General features: G+C 37.6%; 2 protein-coding genes across 4 annotated transcripts in view; both read right to left on the reverse strand.

Annotated features, from left to right (window-relative positions):
• LOC119693823 (zinc finger protein 160) overlaps positions 1 to 14,286 on the reverse strand; it is a 50,843-nt gene that overhangs the window by 35,908 nt on the left and 649 nt on the right. Inside the window, exon 3 of the mRNA XM_048626407.1 lies at positions 14,025 to 14,171. Within this exon, the coding sequence (XP_048482364.1) occupies positions 14,025 to 14,171 (147 nt within the window). The remainder of the gene's footprint in view (positions 1 to 14,024; positions 14,172 to 14,286) is intronic.
• On the reverse strand, positions 84 to 13,598 carry LOC119693824 (zinc finger protein 226). 3 transcript variants are annotated; one of them, XM_048626410.1, is made up of 17 exons: positions 13,329 to 13,598; positions 12,813 to 13,205; positions 12,368 to 12,688; positions 12,058 to 12,255; positions 11,560 to 11,751; positions 11,145 to 11,344; positions 10,109 to 10,333; positions 9,495 to 9,729; positions 8,954 to 9,114; positions 7,893 to 8,007; positions 6,371 to 6,454; positions 4,965 to 5,173; positions 3,022 to 3,136; positions 2,385 to 2,471; positions 1,566 to 1,774; positions 1,290 to 1,373; positions 345 to 576 (listed from the first exon to the last, which is right to left on the reverse strand). In XM_048626410.1, the coding sequence occupies exons 1-17, from the start codon at positions 13,452 to 13,454 to the stop codon at positions 549 to 551; spliced, it is 2,982 nt and encodes a 993-aa protein (XP_048482367.1). In that variant the 5' UTR covers positions 13,455 to 13,598; the 3' UTR covers positions 345 to 548. The 3 variants fall into 3 exon arrangements, with proteins under 3 accessions (XP_048482368.1, XP_048482367.1, XP_048482369.1); XM_048626411.1 differs by lacking the exons at positions 1,290 to 1,373; positions 1,566 to 1,774 and having other exon boundaries at positions 84 to 576; positions 13,329 to 13,597; XM_048626412.1 differs by lacking the exons at positions 1,566 to 1,774; positions 2,385 to 2,471; positions 3,022 to 3,136.

Genomic DNA, 14,286 nt, shown 5'->3' on the forward strand with positions numbered 1-14,286 from the left:
TCGCGGCTCGTCTTGTGCCTCGTGTGATAAGGCATAAAGATATTAAAAAAATAAAATAAGGTCGATATGAAGTAAGAAGAAAAATATATAAAAGGCATTTATTTCGTTCAACATTATCTTACAAAAGTAACTACTTAGGTACCTATCTATACTTAATAATCATTATAAACGTATTTGTTTTTATTACAATTTATTATACTCGAGCTTCATAAATATTATATACATATACTCGAGTTATAAATATTATACGCCGTGATTTTTTTAAAATGCTTAGTGCGACAAACTTATCAGCCGACGACGTCGTAAATCCAACGTCTTTTTAGAGCCAGGTAAATATATATAGGTATATTATTTTAATTTATTTTCTAGCCGTATTACTTCAACTTCCTTGTCTAGTTTGAAGAGATTCTTGATCGTGACGCGGTCGTCTTTTTTCAGATGGAGATGCTTGAGCTTGTAGTGTTCGTACATGTTGTTGCGAGCGCTGTACGTGACGTCACAAGAGCGACATTTGTAGGGTCCCTTCCACGAGGGCAGGGAGTGCTTCTTCAGGTGCTTGTCGAGCGCCTCTGGGTCCTGTGGATTGAGATGTTTGCGTCATTCATGCGGCATTGGTGCGTTGTGTCATTGCTGAAAAATATTTTTTAAGATCATTTCTTTGGTTCTACCTTTTTTGGCCTAAGATTTATTTGCCTAATCTCGTATTGCATAGTACCGTTTAGTGAAAGTCTCTTTTCGCCTAAAACTCTTTTGGCACAATCTTAAAACACCTAAGTCTTGTTTGCTCAAATTTATTTTTGTACAGATTGTTACATTTACTTATGTAACAGGCTAATATTATCTTAATAAAAAATATAATACTTACATATTCTTATAATACATATATGCCACATAAGTCTTGACGAAGCGATGATTCGGCCAAAAAAGTTTAGACCATACGAGTTATGCGAAACGAGTTTTGTTCAATAAGATTAGGCGAGATGAGGGGAACCCCATTTCTTTACTACAACGCGACGCGTCGCAGCGGGGCCCCACTGGCACAGGTTTCTTTTAACTCACAAATGAGGCTCTGTTAGAATAGACTTATAAAAAGAACATGGTATGGCACTATCGGAAAAAAGTCGGGTGACGATTTCTAAACAAAACCCTTTGCAAGCCAAAATTCCTTTTTCCCGGCCTCCTGTCAAGAGAGAGCTATTGTTGGTTGATTAGCCAGCAAAGGTCAATGATCCCGACTTATTTTACTTAACATGAATACTAAAAAATGACTGACTGAATGAGGGACTTGCCTTGAACCACATCCCGCAGGGCTAGCACGGGAGGCGCGGGTGCGGGGAGGCGTGCCTGCGCAGGGCTCCGGGCCTCCTGAAGTACTGACGGACAGACAGACAGACTGAGAATACACAATATTGGAAAGTAATTGTAACTAAAAGCATTACCTAATAACTGCTATTTGACCAAACCGCAATGTTATAACTTTGATTTTACATAAAAATCAACGATATGTTTGTTGTAAAAAAATATTTTGTTTATACGGAACCATTCGTAGGTTTTAATTAATTTACTTTTTATCTATCCATATAACTTCAACTTCCTTGTCTAGATTTAAGAGATTCTTGATTCTGACGCGGTCGTCTTTTTTCAGATGGAGATGCTTGAGCTTGTAGTGTTCGTACAAGTTGCTGTACGAGCCGCCACAAGAGCGACACTTGTCTGGCTCCTTCCACGAGGGCAGGGAGTGCTTCTTCAAGTGTTTGTCGAGCGCCTCTGCGTCCTGTGAATTGAAATGTTCGCGTAATTCATCGCCCCGAAAGGGACATTATTGTTACATTTATTTAACGACCAGCTGCCGCTACACGGGTTGGTTATCGACGTAGATAAATGTCGCTATATTGTTAATGCGGCGCTATCATTGGTGGAACGTGCATTAAACCGTGTAGCGGCCGCAAAGCCGTAAAAGAAAATTGGTTTAGAAAGAGCCTATGAATCACTTTACTCCCTATCGGCTCTCCAGATTGCACTTTTGCAAACCCATTATTCATAATAACACATTTTATTATAGAGCTATTTCAAGTGGTGCTTTTCTGGACGCTTCCGTGCTTCGGACGGCACGTTAAGCCGTGGGTCCCGGTTGCTGCTTCGGCAGCAGTCGTTAAGCCTAGTCAGAGGCCTTCGGGCGGCTTGAAAACTTCTGACAGTCGGGTCATCTGTCAGCTTGCTTGTGTTGGGGTCCACCAACCGGCACTAGGCCAGCGTGGTGGACCCCTTCCTTCATTGGAAGGAGACCCGTGCCCCAGCAGTGGGGACGTGATGGGTCGATGATAATACTAATAATGGACAGAGTATACAGTACAATGTAATAATAATAATAAAATTTGACTTGCCTTGAACCACTTCCCGCAAGGCTCGCAGGGGAAGGGGCGCATGTGAGTGCGCGCGTGGACGCGCAGCGCGCTCGCCCGCCGGAAGTACTGACGGACAGATAGACAGACAGACAATAATACACAATGGGGGAAAAAAACAAGTGAAACTTTGGACTCCCTTTCAGGTTTTCACCAATTACATTATTCGGGAGCAAAAATGGCGCCTGAACCAACCAATTAGAAAGGGTCGCCTAAGGCGCGCCATCTGTAATAAGCTTTTACTTTTTCACCTCATTGTAAAATACCCATTGCAAAAAGTACTAAATAATTAAGGAAATGCAATCGCTGCAAAAAAATATATTTTCGGCGGACTGCTGGCTGTAGCTGAGAAAGACTAATATTGAGTTACAAACCTTTTATCGTCGTAATTACCCTATGCCTCAGAAGCTTTTATATTTTCAATTAATCTGTAGATAGTTTAAAATAAGTTACAAGAATTGCAACGTACCTACATACATATTGCTTACTACTATAATCCCTGAAGGGGTAGACAGAGGTGATTTTGATTTGCAAGCGAACCACCTTTTGGTTCATATTAATTTGTACCCAGAACAAATCTTGGAAAAAATATATAATATATGATTTTATGCGACGTTACCTTATCACAAATTGTGCACTGAAATGGTAGTGCCTTCTTCAGATGGTAGAAGTCGTAGTGGTACTTGAGCTCTGATGGAGAGAGGAACTGTTTCCCGCACACGTCGCAACTAAACCTGGAAGGTTATTCACATATGAATATACTATTTAAAATGAAAAAAAGAGAATAAATCAAATGTTTATTTATTTAATACTTTATTGCACAAATGATGTATGAGTTCCAGAATTACGTCATGCTAACGAAGGTACTTATAAATTATTTTGCCATTCAGAAAAAAGGCTAGAGGTTTAAAGTTCATTCAAATGAAGTATGATTCAAAAGCATGAAATTGAAATTGAAAAGTTGCTAACGGCCAATAAGTTTTTCAACAATATTCGGCAGTTTCGGCTCCATGCCACGTGTCCAAGATAAATAATTCAAGGACAACAAGATATCATGTCTTTGGATAGCCAGAGAACTCACCGGCACTTAATCCCATTGAAAATAAGTGGGCCATCGTGAAAGTTAGACTTCGTAAAACGAATTGCACAAGAAAAACTAAAATGATTGAGGCTGTAATTCATACAAGTTTTTTAGACCAGTAAATATCAGAAAACTGTTAAAAGCTTGTAGATTCTATGCCAAAACCTTTTGAAGAAGTTATAAAGGCCAAGGAAGACACATTTTCTATTAAAACAACTTAAATTGTAGTAATATATCTCTGTTTTTTTCAAATTTTCACTTGTGTTAACATTAATTTGCACAATACTGTATACAGGGTGGCCCAAAGAGTGACGTCCAAAGGAAAATGTTAGATTCCTTAGGTCAAGGGGTAGCCAAATCACCCCCATGTATGTTCAGCAATTTTTAGTAGTTTAGGAGTTATGATTTTTTTGTAAAATAATTATTAGAGTTTATTTACTTACTATTAATAATAAAATTATCTCATAAATCTTACTACTCAGACTAAAACATTTTTCTAAGAGTAAATTCAAAAATGTAACTTAAATTTAAAAAAAAAGTAAATAATTTAATTTTCCCTTTAATTTGATACATTTTCTAACTTAATTAGTCCTTAGTAATGACATAACAGGAATATTTCAACTTTCTGAAACAATTTACTAATTAGGTAATTTCCACCCAGGTACCTTTGAAGGCTTTTTTCTACAAATAATACCCTATTAAGCAATAGTTTATTTTTATTTTTATGTAATATTGGAACCTTGCGGAGTTTTTAAAATGAATAAGGGACCATGAGAATATCTTTTTAATTTTTTAATTTCAAGTAGAAAATTCAGAGCAGTCTAGCTCGATGATATAATTCGAACTTTCGATAAAAAAATAACTAACTTACATTACAGCTAGGAAGCTGAAACTTTTATGGTTAAAAGAACAACTTAAGAGGATCACGCAAAAATAAAAAATACTTAAAAAAAGTTATCCAAAAAAATAATAAAACATATTTAATCCACTGAGGTCGACTTTCGTAGAAAATTTGGAAAAAAAATCATAACTCCTAAACTACTAAAAATTGCTGAACATACATGGGGGTGATTTGGCTACCCCTTGACCTAAGGAATCTAACATTTTCCTTTGGACGTCACTCTTTGGGCCACCCTGTATATATGCCACATAAGTCTTGACGAAGTGATGATTCGGCCAAAAAAGTTTAGATTATACGATTTATGCGAAACGAGTTTTGTTCAATAAAGATTAGGCGAGATGAGGGGAACCCCATTTGTTTACTACAACGCGACGCATCGCAGCGGGGCCCACTGGCACAGGTTTCTTTTAACTTACAAACGAGGCTCTGGTCACTACTGCAAAAGCACTGCCATTTAACCATACCGCAATGTTATAACTTCGATTTTATACAAAGACAATTCATAAAAATCAACGATATGTTTGTTGTAAAAAAAATATTTTGTTTATACGGAACCATTTGTAGGTTTTAATTAACTTACTTTTTATCCATCCATATAACTTCAACTGCCTTGTCTAGATTAAAGAGATTCTTGATCCTGACGCGGTCTACTTTTTTCAGATGTAGATGCTTGAGTTTGTAGTGTTCGGGCACGTTGCTGTACGTGCCGCCACACGAGCGACACTTGTAGGGTCCCTTCCACGAGGGCAGGGAGTGCTTCTTCAAATGCTTGTTTAGCGCCTCTGCGTCCTGTGAATTGAGATGTTCGCGTAATTCGTCGCCCCGAAAGGGACATTATTGTTGCATATTTATTTAACGACCAGCTGCCGCTACATGGGTTGGTTATCGACGTAGATAAATGTCGCTATATTGTTAATGCGGCGCTGTGATGGGACTGGTGGATCGTGCGTTAAACCGTGTGGCGGCCGCAGAGCCTATGAGTCTCTTCTCTCTCTATCGGCTCTCCAGATTCCACTTTTGCAACCGGTTCTACCTTTTTTGGCGTAAGATTTATTTGCCTCATCTCGTATTGCATAGTAACGTTTGGTCAAAGTCTCGTTTCGCCGAAAATCGTATTGCATAAAACTCGTTTAATAAAAAGTTATTTCGCATAATCTTGTTTACCCTAGTAATATTTATTTTATTTATTTATTAACAAACACATATCGGTACATATAATTAACAATATAAAACACCACATAAGCCTTCAAAGGTTTGTGTGTGATGCGATTTTAATCTACCATACACATCTTGAATAGCCTAATAATGCTATAGCATAGGTTATACAGAGTAGGGTTTCGTTTTTCCCGACCTTTTTCTGTTCCCGGGAAACGGGAATTTATTTTAAATGCTTGGTTTTGCTATTTTCGGGTATTAAAAGTGTCTAATAAAACACTTACAATTCAAATATACTTTTATCACTCGTATAGGTAAAAAAGCAATAGTCAGATAAATTAACAACCAAAATTATAATGATTTGTTTTACATGTCAAATCATTTGTTTTTCTTAATTGTAAATTAAACAATAACAAAGGTATTATAATTAACAGTATGAAAATACCACAATTTGTAATTTTTTGCTACATACCTACTTAATATATTATTTATTAAGATAATATTAGGAGAAACAAGACTTAGGTGTTTAAAGATTGTGCCAAAAGAGTTTTAGGCGAAACAAGACTTATGCCACATAAGTCTTGGCGAAGTGATGATTCGGCCAAAAAAGTTTAGTTAGACCATACGAGTTATGCGAAACGAGTTTTGGGCAATAAAGATTAGGCGAGATGAGGGGAACCCGGTACCTATGGTTTGGTCAGCTGCATAAGTAGTTATACACTTTTGTTCATTGTCAAACTAGCTACATAACAAACTGACAATGTTTTAATAGGCAGTTTGTGAGCTACTTATGCAGCTGACCGTAAATGAATATAATAAAACGGGACTTGCCTTGAACCACTGCCCGCACGGCTCGCAGGGGACGCGCTTGTGCACGCGGGCGTGCTTCTGGAGCCGAGTGGCCTTCCGGAAATACTGACAGACAGACAGACAGACAGAATCACAGATTTTACTTATACAAACACTGACAGATAGACAGACTGACAACAAAAAAAAATGCAAAATAAAACAAAGGAAACTTTTTCAGCACAATTGAGTGCCTCTCAAGTTCTGACCAATTTCATTTTTGGTGAGAAAAAATGACCAACCAATTAGAAAGGGTCGCCTAAGGCGCTATCTGTAATAAGATTTGACTTTTTCACCCCATTGTAAAACACGCATTACAAAAAGTACTAAATAATTAAGGACATGCAATCTCTGGTAAAACTGTTTATGTTAGTAGTTACATTAGAGTCGGTTGGGGTAACTTTTTAGCTATATCTTGGTAATTTTCAAAATGGTGGCATAAACAAGATGGCGGACTATTACTGCATCAAAATAAGGCTGCAGCTGAGAATGACTAGCTATTGAGTTAGAAACCTTTTATCATCGTAATTACCCTACGCCTCAGAAGCTTTTATTTTAAATGAATCGGTTGATAGTCCAAATTAAGTTACAAGAATTGGCCATGCTAACTTTTTGAACAAGAATGAAATGCTTAAAACCGTTTCGAGGAATATGCTTCCAGTACAATTTCTGGTCATCAGATTTTAAATTAGGTCTCTATTTTTTTAATTATTCAATAAAAACTAATAACCTTCATTTGTCCTTTCTATGACGTCACATAAGGATCATAGAGTATAATATACATACTGATTAGGATATATGCACAGAATGCATTTGCCTACAAAACAAAAGTAAACGTCAAACGTCAATAAACGCAAACCTCATGTACTCTGTGAACCTCACAGCCCGTGTCACCCGTGTGCACAGAGTAGGTGCCCGTGTGTTTATTTCTCTTTATTGATTTAATTTATTTATTTTCTAACTTGTTTTGAATCTCTACTACGAATAAATAATAACCAGTGGATACTACGATGACAACAAGAACAGAGATAGTATTTTTTCAGTGAGTATTATTGCTTCACAGAGTATTATTTGTAGTTTAAGAGTTAGATGACAGATGACAATGACATTCTACCTCACTGACGTTAAGTGACATTTGCTTTTTTTGTGGTGCAGGCAAAGGCACCAATATTTTAGTACGTTCTGTGACGTCATTCAACCATTCAGCCGGCCAAATTTTAAAATTATATTAAAAATAGTTGTAATGAATAAAAATCAAAAATAACGAAATTAGTTTCTTAAAATGGTCTATATTTTCAAAATAAATTATAAAAAATACATATCATAAATTGGTAGCATGGCCAATTGCAACGTATATATACGTATTTGCTTACTACTATAATCCCTGAAGGGGTATTTAGAGGTTATTTGCACCACCTTTCGCTGTACATTAATTTGTACTCGCAACAAATCTTGGAAAAAAATAAAATAGCTATAAGAAAGTAGTAGGTATTTTATGCGACGTTACCTTATCACAAATTGTGCACTGAAATGGTAGTGCCTTCTTCAGATGGTAGAAGTCGCAGTGGTACTTGAGCTTTGATGGAGAGGATAACTGTTTCCCGCACTCGTCGCAACATAACCTGGAGGATTATTCACATATGAATAATATACTACATATTTACCCGACTGCCGAAGGAGGAGGGTAATGTTTTTACCCGACTGCCGAAGGAGGAGGGTAATGTTTTTCGATTGTATGTTTGTATGTATGTCTGTTTCTTTGTTCCCTCCTGTAGCCTAAACGGTTAATAGATATTGATGTATGAGGTATCGTTAGAAGCGTATTGATTGCGCGATGGTTATAGGCTACGCGACGTTACATTAAAATGTATATAGCGCCCTCTAAAGGCCATAAAGTGATGATCGAAAAAAAAATATTTTTCCAACTATGCCGTGTAGGGTATCAAATGAAAGGGCTTGTGAAGCACATTACAGAAATATGCATATTGTAGGTATTTAAATAACAAAACCAAAATTATTAAAATAAAAAATGTTCATAAAATAAAACCCGACTACTGAAATAAAATTTTATAAAATAAAAACAACTAAAAAGTTACAAATAAATAATATAATTATAAACAAAGAAAAAACCCGATTGCACGCTAAAAAGATGAAAACAAGCCCCAATGTTAATGGAAAGTATCGCAGGCGGGGACTGCGCCTGCGATACTTTACATAGGTTGAGAAAATACCGCCAATGTCAGATATTACAAAAAGGAGCAAAAACAATACTTCAACTAGTTAGTCTGGGGCTATCTACGGCAGAAAAAAACTGTGTTAGCCGTTTTTAAGGCTCTGGGCAATTTATGAACATCATATTATATTTTGAAATTTACGACATCCACTTACGGACCAATACCAATAAATACCTATACTACTCGTCCGAATTCACTGTGCACCTTGCCAGCAAGAACCAGGGGTCTCGCCGGGTACTCCAAAGCTAGTTAGTATATAACCTCTGGTTTTTGTCAGTCGGGTGCACAGTTAATTCGCACGAGTAGTAAAAGGGTTAAAGCGGCGGCGACTCACTTGTTGGGCTTATTCTCCCGTCTGTTGACGGTCTTGTCGTGGATCTTCACGCGGTGCAACCACAGATTCGATGATGACGTGAAGGCGGCGGGGCAGTCGGGGCAGCGCCACGGCTGCTCGCCCGTGTGACTGTTACGGTGGCTACTTAGCGCCACCCCCGTCTGTTGCATGACAATTTCTTTATTGCAGCACAAAAAGTATAAATTAGTTTAGCCCTGGCCCTGTAGCACTGTAGCACGGGTCGCTATTAAGAAGTGACAAAAGTTCTCCGTCGCGCTCGCTCTTTAGGCTGCGCGATGCAAAACTTTTATCACGCCTTAAATGCGCCCCGTACTAGTCCTCCTGGTTCCTAAACTAGGGTAACCTGTCAGACACCAGTTGCTTCCATTTGGTGGGCAATTCACGTTGAGTTACACCGAGTACAAGTTAAAGGTGGTCACATTTATTAGAAAGAAAGAAAAACATGACCGATTTTTTATAATGGGTACTTATTTTTGGGTGTAAAGTTAGTAAATTTACAATTATATCTTAGTTGACTCACCATAAATCTTTTACCGCATGTTTCACACATCTTATCCATCTCCCTTTTCTTCTTTACTTTGCCAGGCCCTATCTTGTGGACCGCCGCGCGGTGGTTTAATAATCGAATCTTCCTGAAGAAAGACTTCTGGCACAGATCGCAAGGATGGGGGCCCGGCCGCTTGTGAGTGCCGACCATGTGCTGCCCCAGTCCACGCGCGGTCGGATATTTATTGTGGCAAATTTCACACTCGTGTCTAAAATTATACAAGTTTATTATTTCAAGGACCAAGCGGGCGTTTTTCTTACCGAAATAAGTTTGATTGTTGTTTTTTGTAAGCGTCTGTAGTGCTGGTAATAAATTGATTAATTCATTTACGTTACAGTGATCTAGTAGAGAACGGTTTGGCAATGACCACACAAATATTTAGTCCTTTTTCTTAGCGTATTGTTGACAAACACAAAGGCTGAACTGACTGAACTTGGGTGAGGTGAGACACCGTGGTGAAATGATGAATGACGTTTATAGAGTCCAGTAGATAATAATATGTTACTCAGGGACGCTGTTTTTAACCGACTTCGAAAAAGGAGGTTCGCAATTCGACATGACCTTACAGATATTATGGTATTGCTTACTTGAAAGAATCTCTGGACACGTGTTTCATGTTGGTTCGCAAATGCTCCTTGTACCGCGAGGGAGAGCAGAACACATCGCACACCTCACAGTAGATGCCGTCAGGGTCTGCCAAGTGCTTCTGTGTGTGTTCCATGTACATTTCCCGGAATGGGAACTTTACTTTACAATACGAGCATTTATATGTTTCGCATAAGTTAAAATGGAGGTCTAGTTCTGCCTTCGATCTGTAACAGCAATCAAAATGTGGAAATAATAATTAACATTGGAAGTGGGAATAGGAAGTGTATGAAGATTCTAATTGTCGTTTCTCTTGGTTCTACCTTTTTTGGCTAACATTTATGTGCCTCATATTGCATAGTAACGTTTGGTCAAAGTCTTGTTTCGCTGAAAATCGTATCGCATAAATCTCGTTTAGTAAAAAGTTATTTTGCATAATCTTGTTTAGCCTAATAATAGTATGGCCAAATCTTGAAAAGCCTAATAATGCTATGGTATAGGTTATACAAAGTAATAATATTCTTTTGGCTTTATCTTTCTCCCTACATAGCGCAAACTGGTACCTTGTATTGTTACCGCTATGTGGGAAACGCTCCGCTGAGCTCCGCTTTGGTTTTGACGGACATGTTCACCTAACACTTTAGGTTTCGATCCCATGGGGTTAGATGGCGTTTGTAATAATTATAATGGTGAATGACCATATAGGTACTTTTATACTTTTATATTTTGATCATGCAATATGGCAATTTTCGGGATGTAGGAGAAAAATACCTCAATTTGTAAATTTACTATATAGTTACTCAATATATTATTTATACGATAATATTAGGAGAAACAAAACTTAAGTGTTTCAAGATTATGCCAAAAGAGTTTAAGGCGAAATGAGTCTTATGCCACATAAGCCTTGGCGAAGTGATGATTCGGCCAAAAAAGTTTAGACCATACAAGTTATGCGGAACGAGTTTTGGGCAATTAAGATTAGGCGAGATGAGGGGAACCCCGTTTCTCTTAGATACATAAAGTATATTTTGTACTTACGCAAATTTATTCCTACACTTAAGGCACTTAGTATTCGGGTGAGTATCACTGACATGCTTTTGCATTTCCGCCAGTATTCTGCTTTCAAAGCTGCAGGTTTTACACTTGTAGTTGATGTAGTGAGCCTCCATGTGCTGTTTCAACTTGGTTTGATCCGGAAATCGATATAGACAAACATCACACGTATACTGGCCAGCCTCCTACAAATAAATAATTAAATAATATATTATGGCACTTGGCTATTCGTGTTCTAGGAAAATTCAGCAATAATTTTGGCGAACAAGATCATTCCTAGCTTAGGGTTGTGATGGTTCAACTCATAACGCATTTGTCGAACGTATTTTGTCTAGATTAATTTGTTTGTAACTGTTGCTATCTTTTATTGAAATAAACTTTATTATTATTATTACTGTACCTCAGAGTGTGCGTCGGCAACATGTGTCTGCAAGTCTTCCTCCTCGGCGAACAGTCTCTCGCACGCGGCGCACTCGTGCACGAAGCTGAGGCTCGCCTCTCGCGCGCGCCGCAGCTCCTCGCGGTGCCAGCGCATAGCCTGCTCGTTGGATACCCACACTTTACTGAACTTGAGCCGCTTCGGCCGCGACCCCTTGGGACGGAAACGGAGACGGATATAAGTATTCAAGTAAAAAATCTGCAATAATAATGTTATACGCAATTTTGTTTTCAGACACTGAGGTATGTTTTCAGTGAAGATGTGTCGTAATTTCCCGAACGCTGCCCATCCGAGTTGGATTCTACGAGCTACCTCTTTATCGAAGTTGGATTTACCTAATCGGATCACTTGTCCTAGGTAGGGATACTGATCGACAACTTCGATGGTGACACCTCCTACAGTTACGGGTGATGATGAAACATGTTCTAAAGTGAAAAAGACAGCATGTGCTAATCTTACCTTAATTTTTATATATCTTTTTTTGCCTGGTAAGCTGGTTTGCTTTGATACTCTTTTACACTGTGATATTGGTATAATAAGGGGCAGCGGTTCGACCCGCACTGCCGGCAGTCTGTCATCATCTTCAATGTGCTTGTTGGACGTAGTGTCATTGTCATTGTTGATGTTATCATTCTTGCTTACATTATCGTCACTTAGCTGGGGAGTTTAAAGATGATTAATTTAATATTCTTTAAAGTCACGTTTCTTAAAAATATTTAAGTACCTATATAAGTTAGGAAAAGCATGGAGAAAAATGCTTAAAACTTACCTTAATATTTTTAATGCTATCTTTGCCTGGTAATCTGGTCTTCTTACTATATACTCTTTTACACTGTGATATTGTTATCATAAGTGGCAGCGGTTCCACACTCACAGCCGGCGGTCTGTCATCATCTTCAATATGCTCATTGTCATCATCTTCAATATGCTCATTGTCATCATCTTCAATATGCTTATTGTCATCATCTTCAATATGCTCATTGTCATCATCTTCAATAAGCTTATTGTCATCATCTTCAATATGCTTGTTGGACATAGTGTCATTGTCATTATTGATGTTATCATTCTTGCTTACATTACCGTCACTTAGCTGGGGAGTTTAAAGGTGATAAATATTCTTTAAAGTCACGTTTCTTAAAAATATTTAAGTATATAGTTAATATTTTAGTTGGGAAATGTATTGAAAAACATGGAGAAAAGTGCTTAAAACTTACCTTCATTTTTTTAATGCTATCTTTGCCTGGTAACCTGGTCTGCTTACTATATACTCTTTTACAATGTGATATTGGTATCATAAGGGGCAACGGTTCCACCCTCACAGCCGGCGGTCTGTCATCATCTTCAATATGCTTATTGTCATCATCTTCAATATGCCTATTTTTGTCATCTTCAATATGCTTATTTTCATGATCTTCAATATGCTCATTGTTATCATCTTCAATATGCTTATTGTCATCATCTTCAATATGCTCATTGTCATCATCTTCAATATGCTCATTTTCATCATCTTCAATATGCGTATTGTCATCATCTTCAATATGCTTTTTGGACATAGTGTCATTGTCATTATTGATGTTACCATTCTTGCTTACATTACTGTCACTTACCTGGATAACATGAAGTAAATATATGTAGGTATATAAAAGTGTCTTTAAAGTCCCAATTATTAAAAATAGGTGGGTAAGTAATACATATATTGAAAAACATAGAGAAAAGTACTTAAAACATACCTTAATTTTTCTAATGCTTTCTTTATCTGGTAAGCTGGTCTGCTTTGATATTGTTTTAATATCACATTCTTTGCCTAGTGACCAGCTTTGCTTTGATACTCTTTTACACTGTGAAATTGGTATCATAAGGGGCAGCGGTGCGACCCACACAGCCGGCGGTCTGTGATCATCTTCAATAATATACTTGTTGAACGTAGTGTCATTGTCATTATTGATTTCACCATCTTTGCTTAGATTTTTGTTGCTAGACTAGAAATCATGAAGATCTTTTATTAGTCATATTGTTTTAATTAAGTACCGATTATAGCAGTTTGATTCCAGATCTCCAATTTTTTAAATATATTTAAGAAAACTGAGGGCTTTACCACAAAAACTTAGACAGTATTTAACAGATGTTTAGCGCTGTCAAATGCCCTTATCCATTTTGACTAACTCGGCTACAGTGTTGATTTAATTTTTACGTTGTCATCATCATCATTGCAACTATAGAACATCCACTGCTAAGCATAGGCCTTCGTAATGTTTTCTACCTTATCCAATAAGAGATATGGCTTGGAAGCCAGCTCTTCCAAATCCTCTCTCCCTAGAGGGGAGGAGAGATGATGGTTTTGGTAAATGAACTTTGTAGTCAATAGAAATTGATTACCCTACTCATCAACAAAAGTTTGTTATATATTAACATACTTAATTAAATACCTGTTGTTGTATTGGTTCAACAGCAGAGTGGTCTGCATCATCAATGTTCTGTTCTACTATAGGGGGCAACAGTGGAGGTACAGATCCTTCTATGTCTATGCAATATGCGGTAGTTATGTGCAGCCGTGACTCCGAATTTGGTAGTTCCTGTGGATTAATTTGTGATTTATAAGAGAACTAGCTGTTCCCGAGAGCTTCGATTCGCCTTAAAAAGTTTTCCCGTGGGAATTCCGGGATAAAAAGTTGCCTATGTTCTTTCTCA

Source organism: Plutella xylostella, chromosome 16, assembly GCF_932276165.1.
Source record: "Plutella xylostella chromosome 16, ilPluXylo3.1, whole genome shotgun sequence".
In the NCBI taxonomy this organism is placed as follows: domain Eukaryota; kingdom Metazoa; phylum Arthropoda; class Insecta; order Lepidoptera; family Plutellidae; genus Plutella; species Plutella xylostella.

Bases quoted from the DNA above. Each gene is read 5' to 3' on its own strand.
- LOC119693824 (XM_048626410.1), bottom strand. From the start codon at position 13,454: ATGATACCAATTTCACAGTGTAAAAGAGTATCAAAGCAAAGCTGGTCA. The intron at 11,752-12,057 runs GTAAGATTAGCA...TTCCGTCCCAAG, and splicing joins AAAGATATATAAAAATTAAG to GGGTCGCGGCCGAAGCGGCT. The intron at 1,374-1,565 runs GTAAATTAATTA...TCTGTCCGTCAG, and splicing joins GTTATATGGATAGATAAAAA to TACTTCAGGAGGCCCGGAGC.